At 47.9% G+C, this 13351-nt stretch overlaps 1 protein-coding gene across 2 annotated transcripts; it reads left to right on the top strand.

Moving 5' to 3' along the window:
* Positions 1–2531: 2531 nt before the first annotated feature.
* Positions 2532–8031, top strand: TMEM100 (transmembrane protein 100). 2 transcript variants are annotated; one of them, XM_026046917.1, is made up of 3 exons: positions 2532–2584; positions 6137–7122; positions 7474–8031. In XM_026046917.1, exon 2 carries the CDS (start codon positions 6199–6201, stop codon positions 6601–6603), a length of 405 nt encoding a protein of 134 aa, XP_025902702.1. In that variant the 5' UTR covers positions 2532–2584; positions 6137–6198; the 3' UTR covers positions 6604–7122; positions 7474–8031. The 2 variants fall into 2 exon arrangements, with proteins under 2 accessions (XP_025902702.1, XP_025902701.1); XM_026046916.1 differs by having other exon boundaries at positions 2541–2588.
* Positions 8032–13351: the final 5320 nt, after the last annotated feature.

The raw sequence follows: 13351 nt of genomic DNA, 5'->3' as shown, positions 1-13351 counted from the left end.
GCTCCCGGCGGCGGCGGCTTCAGTCCCGGCTGCGGCCGCCGCATCCCGCGCTCGGGCTGGTGGTCCGGGCGGCGGGGAGGTGAGGTAAGGCACGGCGGGCGCGGCACGGCACGGCACGGGTGGGCACTGCACGGCACGGGTGGGCACGGCACGGCACGGCACGGCTCGGCGCCGCTCGCTCCGGCCGCTCGGGCACCCCGCAGAGCTGCCCCCGGCTCCAGCCGCGGCTCCCCCGCAGCAGGTTCCGCAGCGCCCCGCGGCTCCCCCCAGGGTCCCGGGGGCTCCCCCTTACTCCGCTGGACGCGCCCCTGGGGATGGGTGCGAGCGGCTCGGGGCGCTTTACAGGCGCCTCGGGCACTTCTGCAGTTTGCAAAGCTGGGATAGCTCTTCGGGCGAGGGGGACTGGTTGCTGCCCTCCTCCCGCCGCCACCATGGCAGAAAAACGCCAAAGGCGTGAGCCAGAATCTTAATTCTTTTGCTTAAAACTTGGTGCTGCAAAGTACCGCGGGGCATCCCGCGGCGCGGGGGAGCGAGCGCTGCCGCTGCCGCTGCCGCCGCTCTGGGAGAGGGGCTGGTCCCGCCGCACGGAGCCCACGGTCGCTGTCGTCTGCTAAACCCTGAACAAACTCTGACTCTCCCCGCAGTGCAGGACGACTCCTTTTTTTTTTTTTTTTTTTTTTTTTTTTCCTTCCTCATGGTCATTTTAATGCAAAACTAGAAACATGAGCATTACTATTTATTAGCATTTTTCGTAAGCAAAAAAGCAGCGCTTGTTTGCACGAGATGTGGGTGCAGGAAACTAATTGCATCCCACTGGCTCTGAATAAAATGTAGAAAAGGTGCTGGGATTGCAGTGGCCAGGAAATGCCAGTTCTCTGCAGTCGCACAGAGCTGGGTAGGATGTGGGCAGGCTCCTGAGAGCAATGCTGACCTGCTGCAGCATTAGTGTCCTGCAAGTTTAATTTACAGATTTCATGTGTTTCTGCTTTTCAGTTTTGTGGAGAGAGGGAGGAAAAGGAGCAGGAGGAAGAAATCCTGTTTGTAAGGAGTTGCCTTGTCAGTCAATTTTGACTCAACATTGCTTAAAATAGTTAAGCTTGGGGAGAGAATATGAGTAAAAAGTGGACAGAGCAATTCATCTTTTTCAAACAATGATGCTAAGTGGTTCAGGGGCGCAATGGCATCAGGGATGGACATTCTTACCAGTGCAACCATCCCTGTACAGGGAATGGGTATGGGCTACAAGACAGTTTCAAGGTCTGCTTTTGTTTTACTGGAGTCTAGGTTACTCATTGAAAGGTTTTCTTTTTATATTTTCCTCTGAACTTTTCTAGAGCCAAGCTGTTGGCTAGTTATGTGCACAGGGGTATATGCAAGGAGATAGGCAAGAATTATCCTTATTATTAGGCAACCTCAATGATCAGCTAAATAAACTTTGGATATCTTACAGGCTTCTTCCTAGGAGTGTCTGGAGAAGAACAGAAGCTGCTTGTGCCTATGAAATGTTAGCACAGTCCAGATAACTTAAAAATGGTGTGGGGGAGAGTTTATTATTATATCATATCTAGAAAGGGAATGTTGAATAAGATTAGCAACATAAATCTCTGCTGCTTCATAATTTTACCCAGCTGCTTGGTGATTTCACAGCTGTTTCTGCAGCTGATAACAGTTTCCATCCCTGGGTTCTCTGTGGAGCCGTCACTCTGCACTGCTCCAGGTTCTGCCCAGTCTTTATCCGAGCTACAAATCTTGGTTTAAAAAAGTCAGGAAACAAAAAGGCTGATGGATATTAAATATAAGGGAATCACGTTTATTGCTCTGAGCTCTTGGATTCAATTAGTTGGCCTTTAATTTAATTTGATTTGATTTTTAAGAGAAGGTTTTTTGGGGGATTATATTACCTAGCAGAATAGATTTAAAAGGGTTTTATAATGGGAAGCATGTTGTCATTGCCACTTACAGCGAGGAAAAATTAAGTGCATGGTGATGAAGTGATTTGCTTAAAGAAACTGGAGGCAAAGAAGACACAAAATATAAGCGTTCTGAGTTCTGAGTAATTTAGTTGTTTGATTCCCCTAGATGAAGTGAGCAATAGAAACAGACCCAAATGAACTTTTAACTGCAGAAATTCTCGTGAACTCCCATATCCTGCCTCCCTCTTTCTGGGGGCTTGCCTGGCTTGTGACACTCATCATCCAGACGTCACATCATCAAAGGAAAAACTTACATAAGGCCAGAAATCAGTGGCTGCTGCCAAGAAAAGAGGCAGAAGCCAAGCAGGAGAGCGGGAGGTGGGACATCCCCTGCTCTGGTTGGGTTGGAAGCGGGAGGCAGAACACGGCAGAAACTCTTCCAAAAGGCGTTTTGTTCCTTAGAGGCTCATTAATCCCCAAATGCTTCCCTCTTTAGGAAACGTCCATGCTGGAAGTTTGTCGCCTCCGATTCATCGCCCAGCAGCATCTGACACTTCAAAGCCTGGGACGGCTCTTTCTGCTGCCCGACTCTGCCTTGAGTTGAGAGACAACCAGAGTTTCTCTGCTTCGTAAGCTGGCTGATTTGTTACGATGGATTTTGCTTGGACCTGGTAGGTGTGTGTGCTGAGGCTGCTTTTTTTGTTTAATTTTGGTTTTTTTTTTGGGGGGGGGGGGTGCAAGGTCTTTTCAGTAAATCTTAACCTACATTTCTCAGTGAATATTGCATGAGCCAGGGGAAAACTTCCACCTTCATCCGTTAGCCACGGCTTGCCACAGAAACACATTCCTGCTCTGAGTGGAAGTAGCTCCTTGAGCAAGTATTTCTAATGCAGTCAGTGAGAGGATGCTGGTGTTTGCTGGTATCTTTGCCTGAATTTCTTACCCTGAAACCTGAACCAAGTCACCTGTTCGCATAAGTCAGAAGTGTCTTTGCATGCAGTGAGGATCTAGTGCCCTGTTTTCTGGGGGTGAATGCAAAATATAAATATGAAGTATGAATATTCACATTTTGAATAGGGTCTGTTGCTTGTTTAACTTGCAGTGTTTCAATAGAGCTTTGTTACATGTATTTTCATCAGCATCTGTCTACTTGCATCCCATTGTAGGCACTGATACTTTGCCATTGGCTTAATTTTGTTGGTTTGGGAGGCTTTTAAATCTGTGTTTTGGCTGTGTAAATATCTTTCTTCATAAATCTTTGCATGGGATAACAGAGATATAATTCATATTGGGCATATCTGAAGCAGAGGGACAGGGGCCCTGGAGACAGGATGAATATACTTGATTAAATGTTAAAGTCTTTGAAAATGATCATACATAATCCCAGACCTTTTCAAGTTAGTGGGAGGATTCCCTGTTTCTTTCGTTCGTAAAGAAAATATTTAGGGCTTTGAATAATTATTACAATACGTTTAGAACAAAGAGATATTTTATAGGCAAAATATTCTTTCAAATTAGTAATAAAACATCGAACAGAGTGAATTCAAGTAATGGTAGAATCCCAAAGGTGGCATTTCGGGGTCAACTTCTCCCCGCACGCAGAACTTCTGTAGTGTTTTTCAGATCGGTTACACAGCAACATAATGACCCTGGTGTGATCCTCATACAGGAAAGAGTGTGGATAGTCTTACAGAGCAGTCCCGAGGCTTTCCTGGTTTCTCTCAGCTGATCCAAAGGGCGCTGAAGCACAGCTAGGGACGAGGTACCAAGGTGCTGGCCCAGATAACGCTGGCTTTGTCTGATGAGCACTGATCAGGTTCCCTGGCTGCCCTTAGAGGTACCAAATATCCTGTGCCAACTGCTGTCATTAGGTGGGGACAGGCTGCCCTTCCCTGGAGGTGCCGAGCACCCTGCACGACCGAGCCCCAAAGATAACTGGGGTATCTGTGTAAAAGCCTGAGCTTAAGGTTCGTCCTTAGGACAGTCAAACAAAGGTGTTGTCAAACCAGAGCTCAGCTTTCCTCCTCACATTAGGGTTCAGGAATACAGACCCTTGACTAGGCGTGGGACACAGCCTGGTTGTGTGTGTTAAAAATAGTGAAATCCTTTCGCTCGCAGAGCCTGGGCAGTCGGTTATAGGAGACGGTGAGACACAAGCCCAAGGGCTCTCCACAATGGAGGGATATATCTTAGCAACAAGGGTGGGAGTGGTGGGAAAGGAAAAGGAGAATACAAGTATCTGGCAATTAACTTCCTAGTCACAGATGGAAGGTGATAAAAGTGATAAAAGCATGACCACATTGCCAAGAGCCTTCCTTGTTCCCTGGGCTGTGCACAGTGCACAAGAGCCAAAGCTGCAGGGCCCTTGCTGGGGAGGGATGGAGGCCGTCCCGTGAGCTGCCCCTGGCAGGAAGGGCTGCTGGGCCACAGAGTCCCGGCCTCTGCACGCACTGGGGTGCTGCTCACGTGTCCTAGTGTGCACTGCTCACGTGTCCGAGTGTGAGACCCTGCAACGTGTCCTAGTGTGCACCGCTCATGTGTCTGAGTGAGCACATGCACCCTGGTGCATTGCTCTCTGAGTGTGCAGAGTGTGCATTGCTCTCTGAGTGTGAGACCCTGCAACATGCCAGGGTGCACTGCTCACGCGTCCCAGCTGACACCCTGCAACACACTGGGGTGCACTGCTCATGCATCCCAGTGTGAGACCCTGCAACACACTGGGATACACTGGGATACACTGGGATACACTGCTCACGTGTCCTGGCCTGAGACCCCTGCTGCAGCCCGAATGCTGTCAGGGTGGCTGCATGGGGCTCAGGTGGAGGCAAAGGCTGTTTCTCCCCGTAAAGCAGAGGCAGTTGGGCTGTGACAGTGTGTGTATGGAGACAAGAGGAATGTAACCAGGATGGGTGACCCTTAGTGAACATCTCCCTCCTGAAAGCAGCGTGGATGTGGATTAGTCAGACCTAGTCACACCCATCTAAATTTTTTGCTAAGTAACAACTGCTCTGAGAAAGGGTTTGTTGTTCCGTGACAGCAGAACAGCTCTGCTGTCCCCACGGGTGGCAAATTTGACATAAAAGATGGGCAGCAGAGACCAGAGACATGAGAGAGGAGAACTGGGCTGGTTTAGAGCATCAGCAGCAGTTTGTCCTTTCCAGGATGATGGTCACACAGTAGGTGTCCGGGAATTTGTCCTTGGCCCAGGAATCTACGCTGTGCCCTGTTGCATCTCGTGTGGAGAGAAACGAGGGCAGCGGCTCCTGCCCGCTGTGCTGGTGTCCGGGCCGGCTGCCGGAGCCTGCTTCCCTCTCCAAAGTGGGATTTCCCTCGGGTCTTTGGAGAACTCGGACGTCAGCCCCAGTTATGGGTCTCTGAACACAGACTTACAGACATAAATCTGCACACTCATAGGAGGACTTTTAGCCATCTTTGGTAACAAGCAGATTAATAAGTAAGTATATAATTTTACTGTAATTTTAAACAATGCCTGTTATTCCGTGGACAGCTTTCAACTCTGTGATGAGGACTCTTAGATAGTTTGGTAGTGAGGGAAACAACTGACTGCAAAATACGATGCGACTCACGTCTCTAGTTAGTTAAGTCCCAGTTCTGCACACCTGGGAGCTGGTGAGTACATCTCGGGGTGCAGGAACACAATTAAACCTACTTCTGCCTATGTGGATCTGCTGTATAATCAAAATTGATTCCTGCAGTCAGTTTATGTGCAATCCTTTGATGTGTATGATATGTACTATTAGGCAAGTTATAATATCCAGGCTTATTCTTCAGCATCCTCTGATCCACAACTGATTTATCATTTATTTATTATTGCAAATAAATCATTCATTCATTTATTGTTAAGTGTGTGTGAGGAGAAGCAGAATTTAAAACCGAAGCAGCCTGTGAACTTTGCCTTTTCAAAAGAAGATGCAGCTCTATTGAAATCTAAATTGTATCCAGAAATACTGACTTTAGCATATAACTTAAAGCCCTATTTGGGTCCCAGTATCTTAAGTTTGGAGTCTCTTCTTTCTTGTGCATGCTCGTACATGCACATGCTTAGCACTACCATGAGATGGATTCAGATCCACTACATTAAGCTCACACATAAACCATTGCAGGGTCAGAGCCTGGGATCCCCAGGTGGATTCTTATGCCTCCCAATTTGTCAAGTAACAGTAAATGCTTCTTTAATTGAGTATATGCTCTTCTTTCCACAGCACAACACGTGGTCAGCAGAGCCTGCTCTAGGTTCGGAATTGACAAACCCAAGAAAATCAAGATGACAAACGAGCCTATTAAAGAGATCCTGGGAGCGCCAAAGCATCCTGACCCCACAACTGTTGAGAAGAGCAATAACAACGACTGTGTGATCACCACCATCCCCCTGGTCAGCGAGTGCCAGCTCACGGCGGCCACGGGGGGAGCAGAGCTCTCCTGCTACCGCTGCACCATCCCCTTCGGCGTCGTCATCCTCATCGCCGGCATCGTGGTCACCGCCGTGGCCTACAGCTTCAATTCCCATGGGTCCATCATCTCGGTGTTCGGGTTGGTCCTCTTGTCCTTGGGACTCCTCTTGCTGGCGTTGAGCGCCGTGTGCTGGAAAATTAGGCAGCAAAGTAAGAAAGCGAAGAGGCGGGAGAGCCAGACGGCCCTCGTGGCACATCAGCGAACCCTGTTTGGGTAGAGACACCCGGGAGGAGGCTGAGCAGAAGACAGCCCTTGTAAATCAACTTGACTATTTATCAGTAGGTCAGACTGCAGGATTTAATTTAACGTTGGAAATGAACTGAATGAAAATGGAACGAATTAAGACTCTAAAAACTCCTTAAATGCTCTTAATATTTTTCTCACCGCAGACGTAGCAGTAATTCTTTCCAAGACAGAGGAAAAATCATTTCCTTCGTAGCAAACAGTGTCATCATAACTCGCCCCAGAGCATTCTGCAACATGCTGATCATGTTGGAAATGGAGTCTGTGAAAACTAAGAAAATAATTTTAATTGACTTAAAATGCCAGAGATCTCCTTAAATACTGTGACATTTCATGAAGGGAGAAGCCGAAGTGTATGAAGTGACTGCAAGTTTTTTGTCCAGGTTGTCCGTGACAATAGGACAGTGATAATAGAACATTATTGCTCAGAAAAAAAAGCAATAACACCCAGGCAAACTGCAGATTGCTCAATAAGCTGATTCTTAGATTCTAGGTAACCTTCTCTCCCCCTGACATCTGTGGTACTTCACCCTCCCCCCCTTTTTTTTAAACAAACTAATATTAATTTTGTTTTGTTATTGAGTAGGAATAGGTAGAAATGTGTAATTATATTGTCTAACCTAAATAACGAGGTATGAGTATAGCTTCATACGTGAGACTTTTTTTGTAAATTAAAGTGGCCAGGTTTAGCACTTTTAATTATTTTGCTATAAAATGAAAAAGTAGATTTCATTAAAATAATAATGCTGCTAGAGCTTTAGAAAATCTCTTTTTTTTCTCAGTTCCTATGAGGATAACTTGTACCTTCAACTTTGACTACATGATTTTTTTTCTTTTTTTGTAGAACAACAGCTGTGATAGTAACTGTGAACATACAAACCACTGATCTGCTCCTCAAACCTCAGCAGACCATGGATTTTGATTTGACAACCCATTCTTCTTGCAGCTTCATTAACAACTATTATTGAAAAGAATAGGGTCAGTACTTCAGACACTTACTGACATAGTTGGTTTTGTCTAGTTAATGATAATTATTCATGGAAGCAAATTCATTCATGGATAAGTGTTATGAATCTGAGTGAAAATGCAAGTCTCGGGTGCCACCATATGTGCCCGAGCTGTTTTGATTCTGTAAACCCTGTGTTCTAGAAGTCTTCCAGTCTTTCTCAGGTAATGAATAAGCGAGGGGCTGACCCCAAGCTGAAGCAAAGCCAAACTATTTCATCATCTCCAGGATGAAGCACAAGCAGAGCTGAGCTAAGCCGCAGGCGTCCACCTCAGTGAGTGTTTCTGAGGGTGTCCAAAGGCAGAGGGGATATTTGGAGTCTGCTTTTTCTTCCTCCTACGCACCCCAGAATTGCAAGGGCTGATGTGATTTTTTTTAATTATTATTATTTTCTTTTTTGCTTCCCGCTGTTACAGCCTCCTGTCTGCCCTTGCTCGCGGCAGCGGGTCGGTTGTGGCAGGACACTCTGCTGAGCAGGGCTCTGCCTTCAGCAGGTCATCCCCGCGCCACGCGCGTCTCCTGCCAAAATCACCCGGCATCCCGGCTTAGGTGCCGCCTTTTCCTCTGCCCTGTGTGCTTTAAGCTTGTTACATCCATAACTTATCCCTGGATTTGCAAAGTGCGTCGCATGTTTTAAATAGAGCTGGCTATATGTATGGGAGGGGATGTTTGGAGTCACTATTTGCGTTGCCACACTCCATGGTTACCAGACGCTATAATAAAATCACTTGCATCAGAGGAAAGCTGACAACACATTTTAGTACTTCCATAGCTCTCACTTAATCACGGCAGGAAGCTTTCCTGCTGCTGGGAGAACATGTTGCGTCACCAGAACATCTGACACCGGTGTCTAATGTCAATCACTTTGCTTAAGGTCATTAAAAATATTAGGGTGTCCCCTTACGAGGTACAGCTTTTGCATGAGTGACAATTCATGGGAAATGCACAGCATGATAAATAATGCGACAGGTGGACTAAAGTGGCGTCTTTCCTGTTTTAAATGAGAAAAGTGATTGACATCAGCAAAGGTGGATATGCTGAAGAGGACTGTTTATTTTCTCTCCCCTGGGAACACAATAGTTGTGGCTCCGTCTCTCTTCCTTCTGCCCGGTGGCATTTTGTGGAGGGCCGAGCGGAGCAGCCGCGTGCCGACATCCCCAGGCCCCGCTGGGAACGGGCCCCTCGCAGGAGCTCCCTGTGCTGGAGCACGGGGCACCTTGCGGGTGCTGGGCCGCGTGTGCAGGGACTGCAGAGGGGCGAGGGAGGCTCTGCCCCACGCCAGAAGGGACAAGGTGAACTTGGAGGAACGGAGGGAAGGAGTTTGGGGAGCAGGTTTACAGGAGGGCTAAATAAGGGTGATTGGGGACTGCTGCCTGGAGGCTACTCAACTGCCAGCAACTTCCCTCATCTCTGCTCATGTTTAATCCATGAGAGGGAAGAGCAGTGGCCTTGCACCGGCCTCTGCTTTACTGTGGGGCTTTTAGACGCTAAAGAGCAGGGAATCAGTGCTAGGCTGCGTTACAGAGATGTTAAGACTGATCCCCCGGCACAGCAAAGCTTCAGATGCCTCTGTGGTGTCCGGCAACACCCTCTAACTGACAGGCTGGACTGCCTGTAGACAATACAGGACTTCTACAGCTCAAATCACTGAGCTGGAGCATGGGCTGCATCTTGTGAGACAGGCCCCAGGCACAAGCACCTTCATACCAAACGGTGAGAGAACATCCGTGCAAGAATTTGCCCTTCATTCAGAGAAACAAAATGGTAATTTGCAGCGAGGAATCCCAGCCCCTGCCCGTGGTTTCCAGGTTGGATTTGACGCAATCCCTGAAGTTTTTGATGTGAAGCCATTTGGGACTCGGCAATTGCCGCTCGGTATTTTTCGTGGGAACCTGAAAGGCAAAAGTCGGCCTGGAGGATGCAACCCTGCGGAGACCAGAATGACTTTCCCGGTCAGAACCACCTTCCCTTCTGGTGTGAACGGGCTTTGAATGCGACAAATGGTATTTTGGTTCTGGGTGAGGCTGGGTGGGAGCTGATGCAAATTTTATTGTCGCAATTGCTTGTCTCTCCCTTCCTGAAAGCCCTCGTAGTTGCGCACAAAGAATTGCCCTCACAAGGATAGAAAATTATCTAATAGGGGAATTGCGCTGGTGCACCGGGCAAATGTTACGGGGATCTTAAATAATAATTTCAAAACCTAAGCACAGGAAATTGTGTCTGTAACTACACCCTGTATTGCTATTGTACACAAAGCCGGTTATGGCTTGGGACAGTATTTTAAAATAATAATCAGTTTGGTATGACAATGCTTAATATTTGTTCAAGTCAAAACACCCAATTTACGATTCCCAAGTCACATAATTTGTCACGTGTTGTACGTGACTGTGGCTCTAATACCATAATTTTCAAGGCTTTTTTTTTAAAGGAAAAAAAAAAGAGAGAAAAGGTTGGTTTTGTGGACTTGTGTCAAAAGAGCTCAATTTCTCTGCCCTGGACACTTGGGAGAGCTCCTGTTACCAAAGATCTCTGAATGTGCAATGTTGCTGTATGATTACGGAATAGGAACCAGGGCACAAAGCAGAGGTCTAAACATTTAGAAAGCCCCGAAAGTCTCATCAAGATCCCGAGGAGGCCGGAAAGAAGGCTGTTGCAATATCCCATATTCTTGTTGAGCTTTGTCTGTCCAAAGTCCAAGTCCAGGGCTGCAGCCCTTGGAAATGTTGGAAATGGAGCCCACCATGTGTGTCCTGGCAGCTCCCACCTGATGTATTTTTACATTGAGCTCTAAAGATTTTGGACATCTCCAAACATCACTATTTCGCTGATGTTTCTGATCCCTCTGATACCTCTAGCTTGTCTGACTTTTAAGCTACATCGTATAAATCCTTGCCACTAAAGTGCTTTATAGCTGGGGGTAGAGTAGCAGATAAAGAATTGCTCTGCATGATGCGAAAATCGAGGCAAATCCTAATAAAACTTTCTGTGTGGACTAAATCTTACAGGCTAAAATATATAGAGAACAATGATCTCAAACTGCAGAATCAACTCGAATTTTTGGCTTTTATTCAGGTTGTTGATGTCACTATTAACATGAGAAAGGACCTAGACCTTCCTTTTGTGTGCAGCCCGTTGGAGTCTATTGTCCTACTGATGCATCCAGAACTTTGCATTTGTGGCAAAAATATCATTTTTGAAAAGCACTTTTCTTGAATTGACCACTACCACCTCTTATTCTGCTCTTCTTTCTGGACTAAGAGACAAAAAGTCTTAAATTTTAAAAACTGAGAGGAAAAACAGAAGAAAAGGCAGAAGAAGGACATAACAGTGCAAACGCTGGACATTATGCATAAAGTCACCACAGGACCACAGGACTTTACACAAATTTGTACATTGCCTAGTTGAATGATAGAAACTTTTACAAATCATATAAGTCTTGTTTCGGATACATCCTTGACTATATCCTACTTATTCTCATAAACTACCTGAAGATCCCAGTTTGGCATCAGTGTTGAATCTCACCTCCTGTTTCTTCCCCTCTCTGCCAACCTGGCGACAAGGGGATATTTAATTTGTTAAATTTGTTTAATTCGGTGTTAGGCTGAAACGCTAGAGCCGTTTGGGGCTTGCAGGGACAGCGCCCTGATGTTCTTGCAGTTTGTGCAGCACTGAGCCTGGAAGAGGCAGACCCCACAGAAAGGAAGCAATTTCCAGACTGCAGCGAGCGGTGGCAATAAATAAGATTTAAGGTAAATAAGAGCAGCGCAGCCCCCTTCCCAGCTCGCCGCCTTCCCTTCCGAACCTGCGGGCTTGTGAAGAGAGTTAACAGCTTTCCTGGAAAACTGGCCCATGACATGATTTCCTTGTGAACTCCATCCACCTGTCATGTTAGGGCTTGGGGCCGCGCCAGCACGGGCAGGAAATAATAGGCAGCAGGATGCCGGTGTGTGTCGGCGGCCCTGACCCTCCCGTTCCTGCGCGGGACCGGGACGCGGGCGCCGCGGGACGCGCGGCCACGGAGCCGCTCGCCCTGCGTGGTGGCTCCGCTCGGCGCCCTTGAGGTCTGATCGAGTCCTCGCGCGGCACCTCCTGCTCAGAGCGTTCACCTCGTTGGGGAGCTGAGTTTGCCAAGACGCGTCCTGCTCTCCCAGGCTCTTCCCTAGAAGTAAAGGTGTTTTGTAAGAAAGTCCGATGTCTGGATGAGCTGCTTCCTGATCTGAAACTGAACCGGCGCAGCTAACGCTGAGCAAAGTCCGGGTGTGGAGCACACCACCCCAACTTACTGCATGTCAACATTTGCAAGATGAGCAATTCACTGCAGTAAGACCAGCATCTGCATTTGCTTTTTAAAATAGAAGAGCCTAGGAAACTCACTTCCCTGCCAGAGCATCACGGTCCCCGGGCACCGCGGCTGCGGTGTGATGGGCGCTGGAATGGCAGTCACATCCACAGCACCCAAGGGTGCCCGGTCCAGCCGCGGTGCTGCTGGCGCCTCGGGGAACAGGGCACTGCATCTCTCCCACGAGCCCGGGCTCCATCGCAGGGCAGCAGCTTTCGCTCCGGTCTACATTGCTGCTGGAGGCAAATTTGGGATATTTTTGAGCGCCATCTACCGGGGTTTTATCTGTTTTCTGCTTATTTGCATATGTAAGAGCATTGTTACATATATCCCTATGCACATACAGCAGCCTATGCTAAAGGGGACAGAGGAGGCCTGTGCAGTGCCGCTGTGAGCACTTCCCGTGCGGGCCCAGCATCCCACGGCTTCAACTTCCCGGGATGGAAGGAGATTTCCCACTGCCAGAGCTCCAGCTGCTCACAAACCCCCAAGTGAGGCGTTTTCTCCTGGAAAACAGGGCTCGGATTAGCCCAGCACAATTTGCAGCAATGCAACAATTTTGCTTTTCATTCATTTTTGCAGCAAAGGGTGTCCCTTGGGTCAAGGAGTTTAATTTTCGCGGCATTTTAAGAAAAGGCGGAATGAGAAAGCGGATGGGAAACGCTTTTGTCTCGCCTGTTGCTTTGCTGCCTTGTCCCCGCTGCGGGTGCGTCTCTCGTCCCCGACACGAAACGCGGCCGCTGGGAGATGTGGAGCTCTGCAGTTGCTCCGACATCAGCTCTGCATCGCTCTGAGCGCCACCAGTGTCCGAGCGTGGGGATGGGATGAGGCAGCAGCAACTGCTCCCAGGTGGCCTGGAGCACCAAGGAGAGCCGGGGCTGGGGGCAGAGGACGGTGGTTTCACAGCCCTGGGTCGTGCAAAAGGGTTTCGAGGTCTGCTGGTGAGTGAGTGCTCAGAGGCAGCTTCCCCACGCAGGAGCTGTGCTTACCTACCTCGCCTTCATCACATTTACCATATTTTAGAGCATTTTTGTGGTGTATGTCCAAGTGTAAGCTTCTGGCTCAAGAATCTGCATGTATTTATAATTTTTCTCTTGTGGGTTAATTAGCTACGCTTCTCGTCAGCCATTTGCTCCTAATCAACTGAATTGATTCCTGTTTGATTTTCCCACGCTTATTTTTTCAGACATTATTTGTTTTCAAATGACGTGATCAGCCTTGTGCTAGGGACAGTCATCACGTTTCACCCTCGTCTTTCTGCACTGAAGCAGAGCAGCTGAAAAGCAAAATCCTCCAAATTTAGAAGCCTGTCCTGAGCAGCACACATGGATAGGAAGGAACTAGAGTGCTTCCCAGGTGCTCCCTTCTTCTCATTGG

Source organism: Nothoprocta perdicaria, unplaced genomic scaffold (genome assembly GCF_003342845.1).
Source record: "Nothoprocta perdicaria isolate Ctin4 unplaced genomic scaffold, notPer1 scaffold_46, whole genome shotgun sequence".
In the NCBI taxonomy this organism is placed as follows: domain Eukaryota; kingdom Metazoa; phylum Chordata; class Aves; order Tinamiformes; family Tinamidae; genus Nothoprocta; species Nothoprocta perdicaria.
This window is presented reverse-complemented; position numbering and strand designations above follow the sequence as displayed.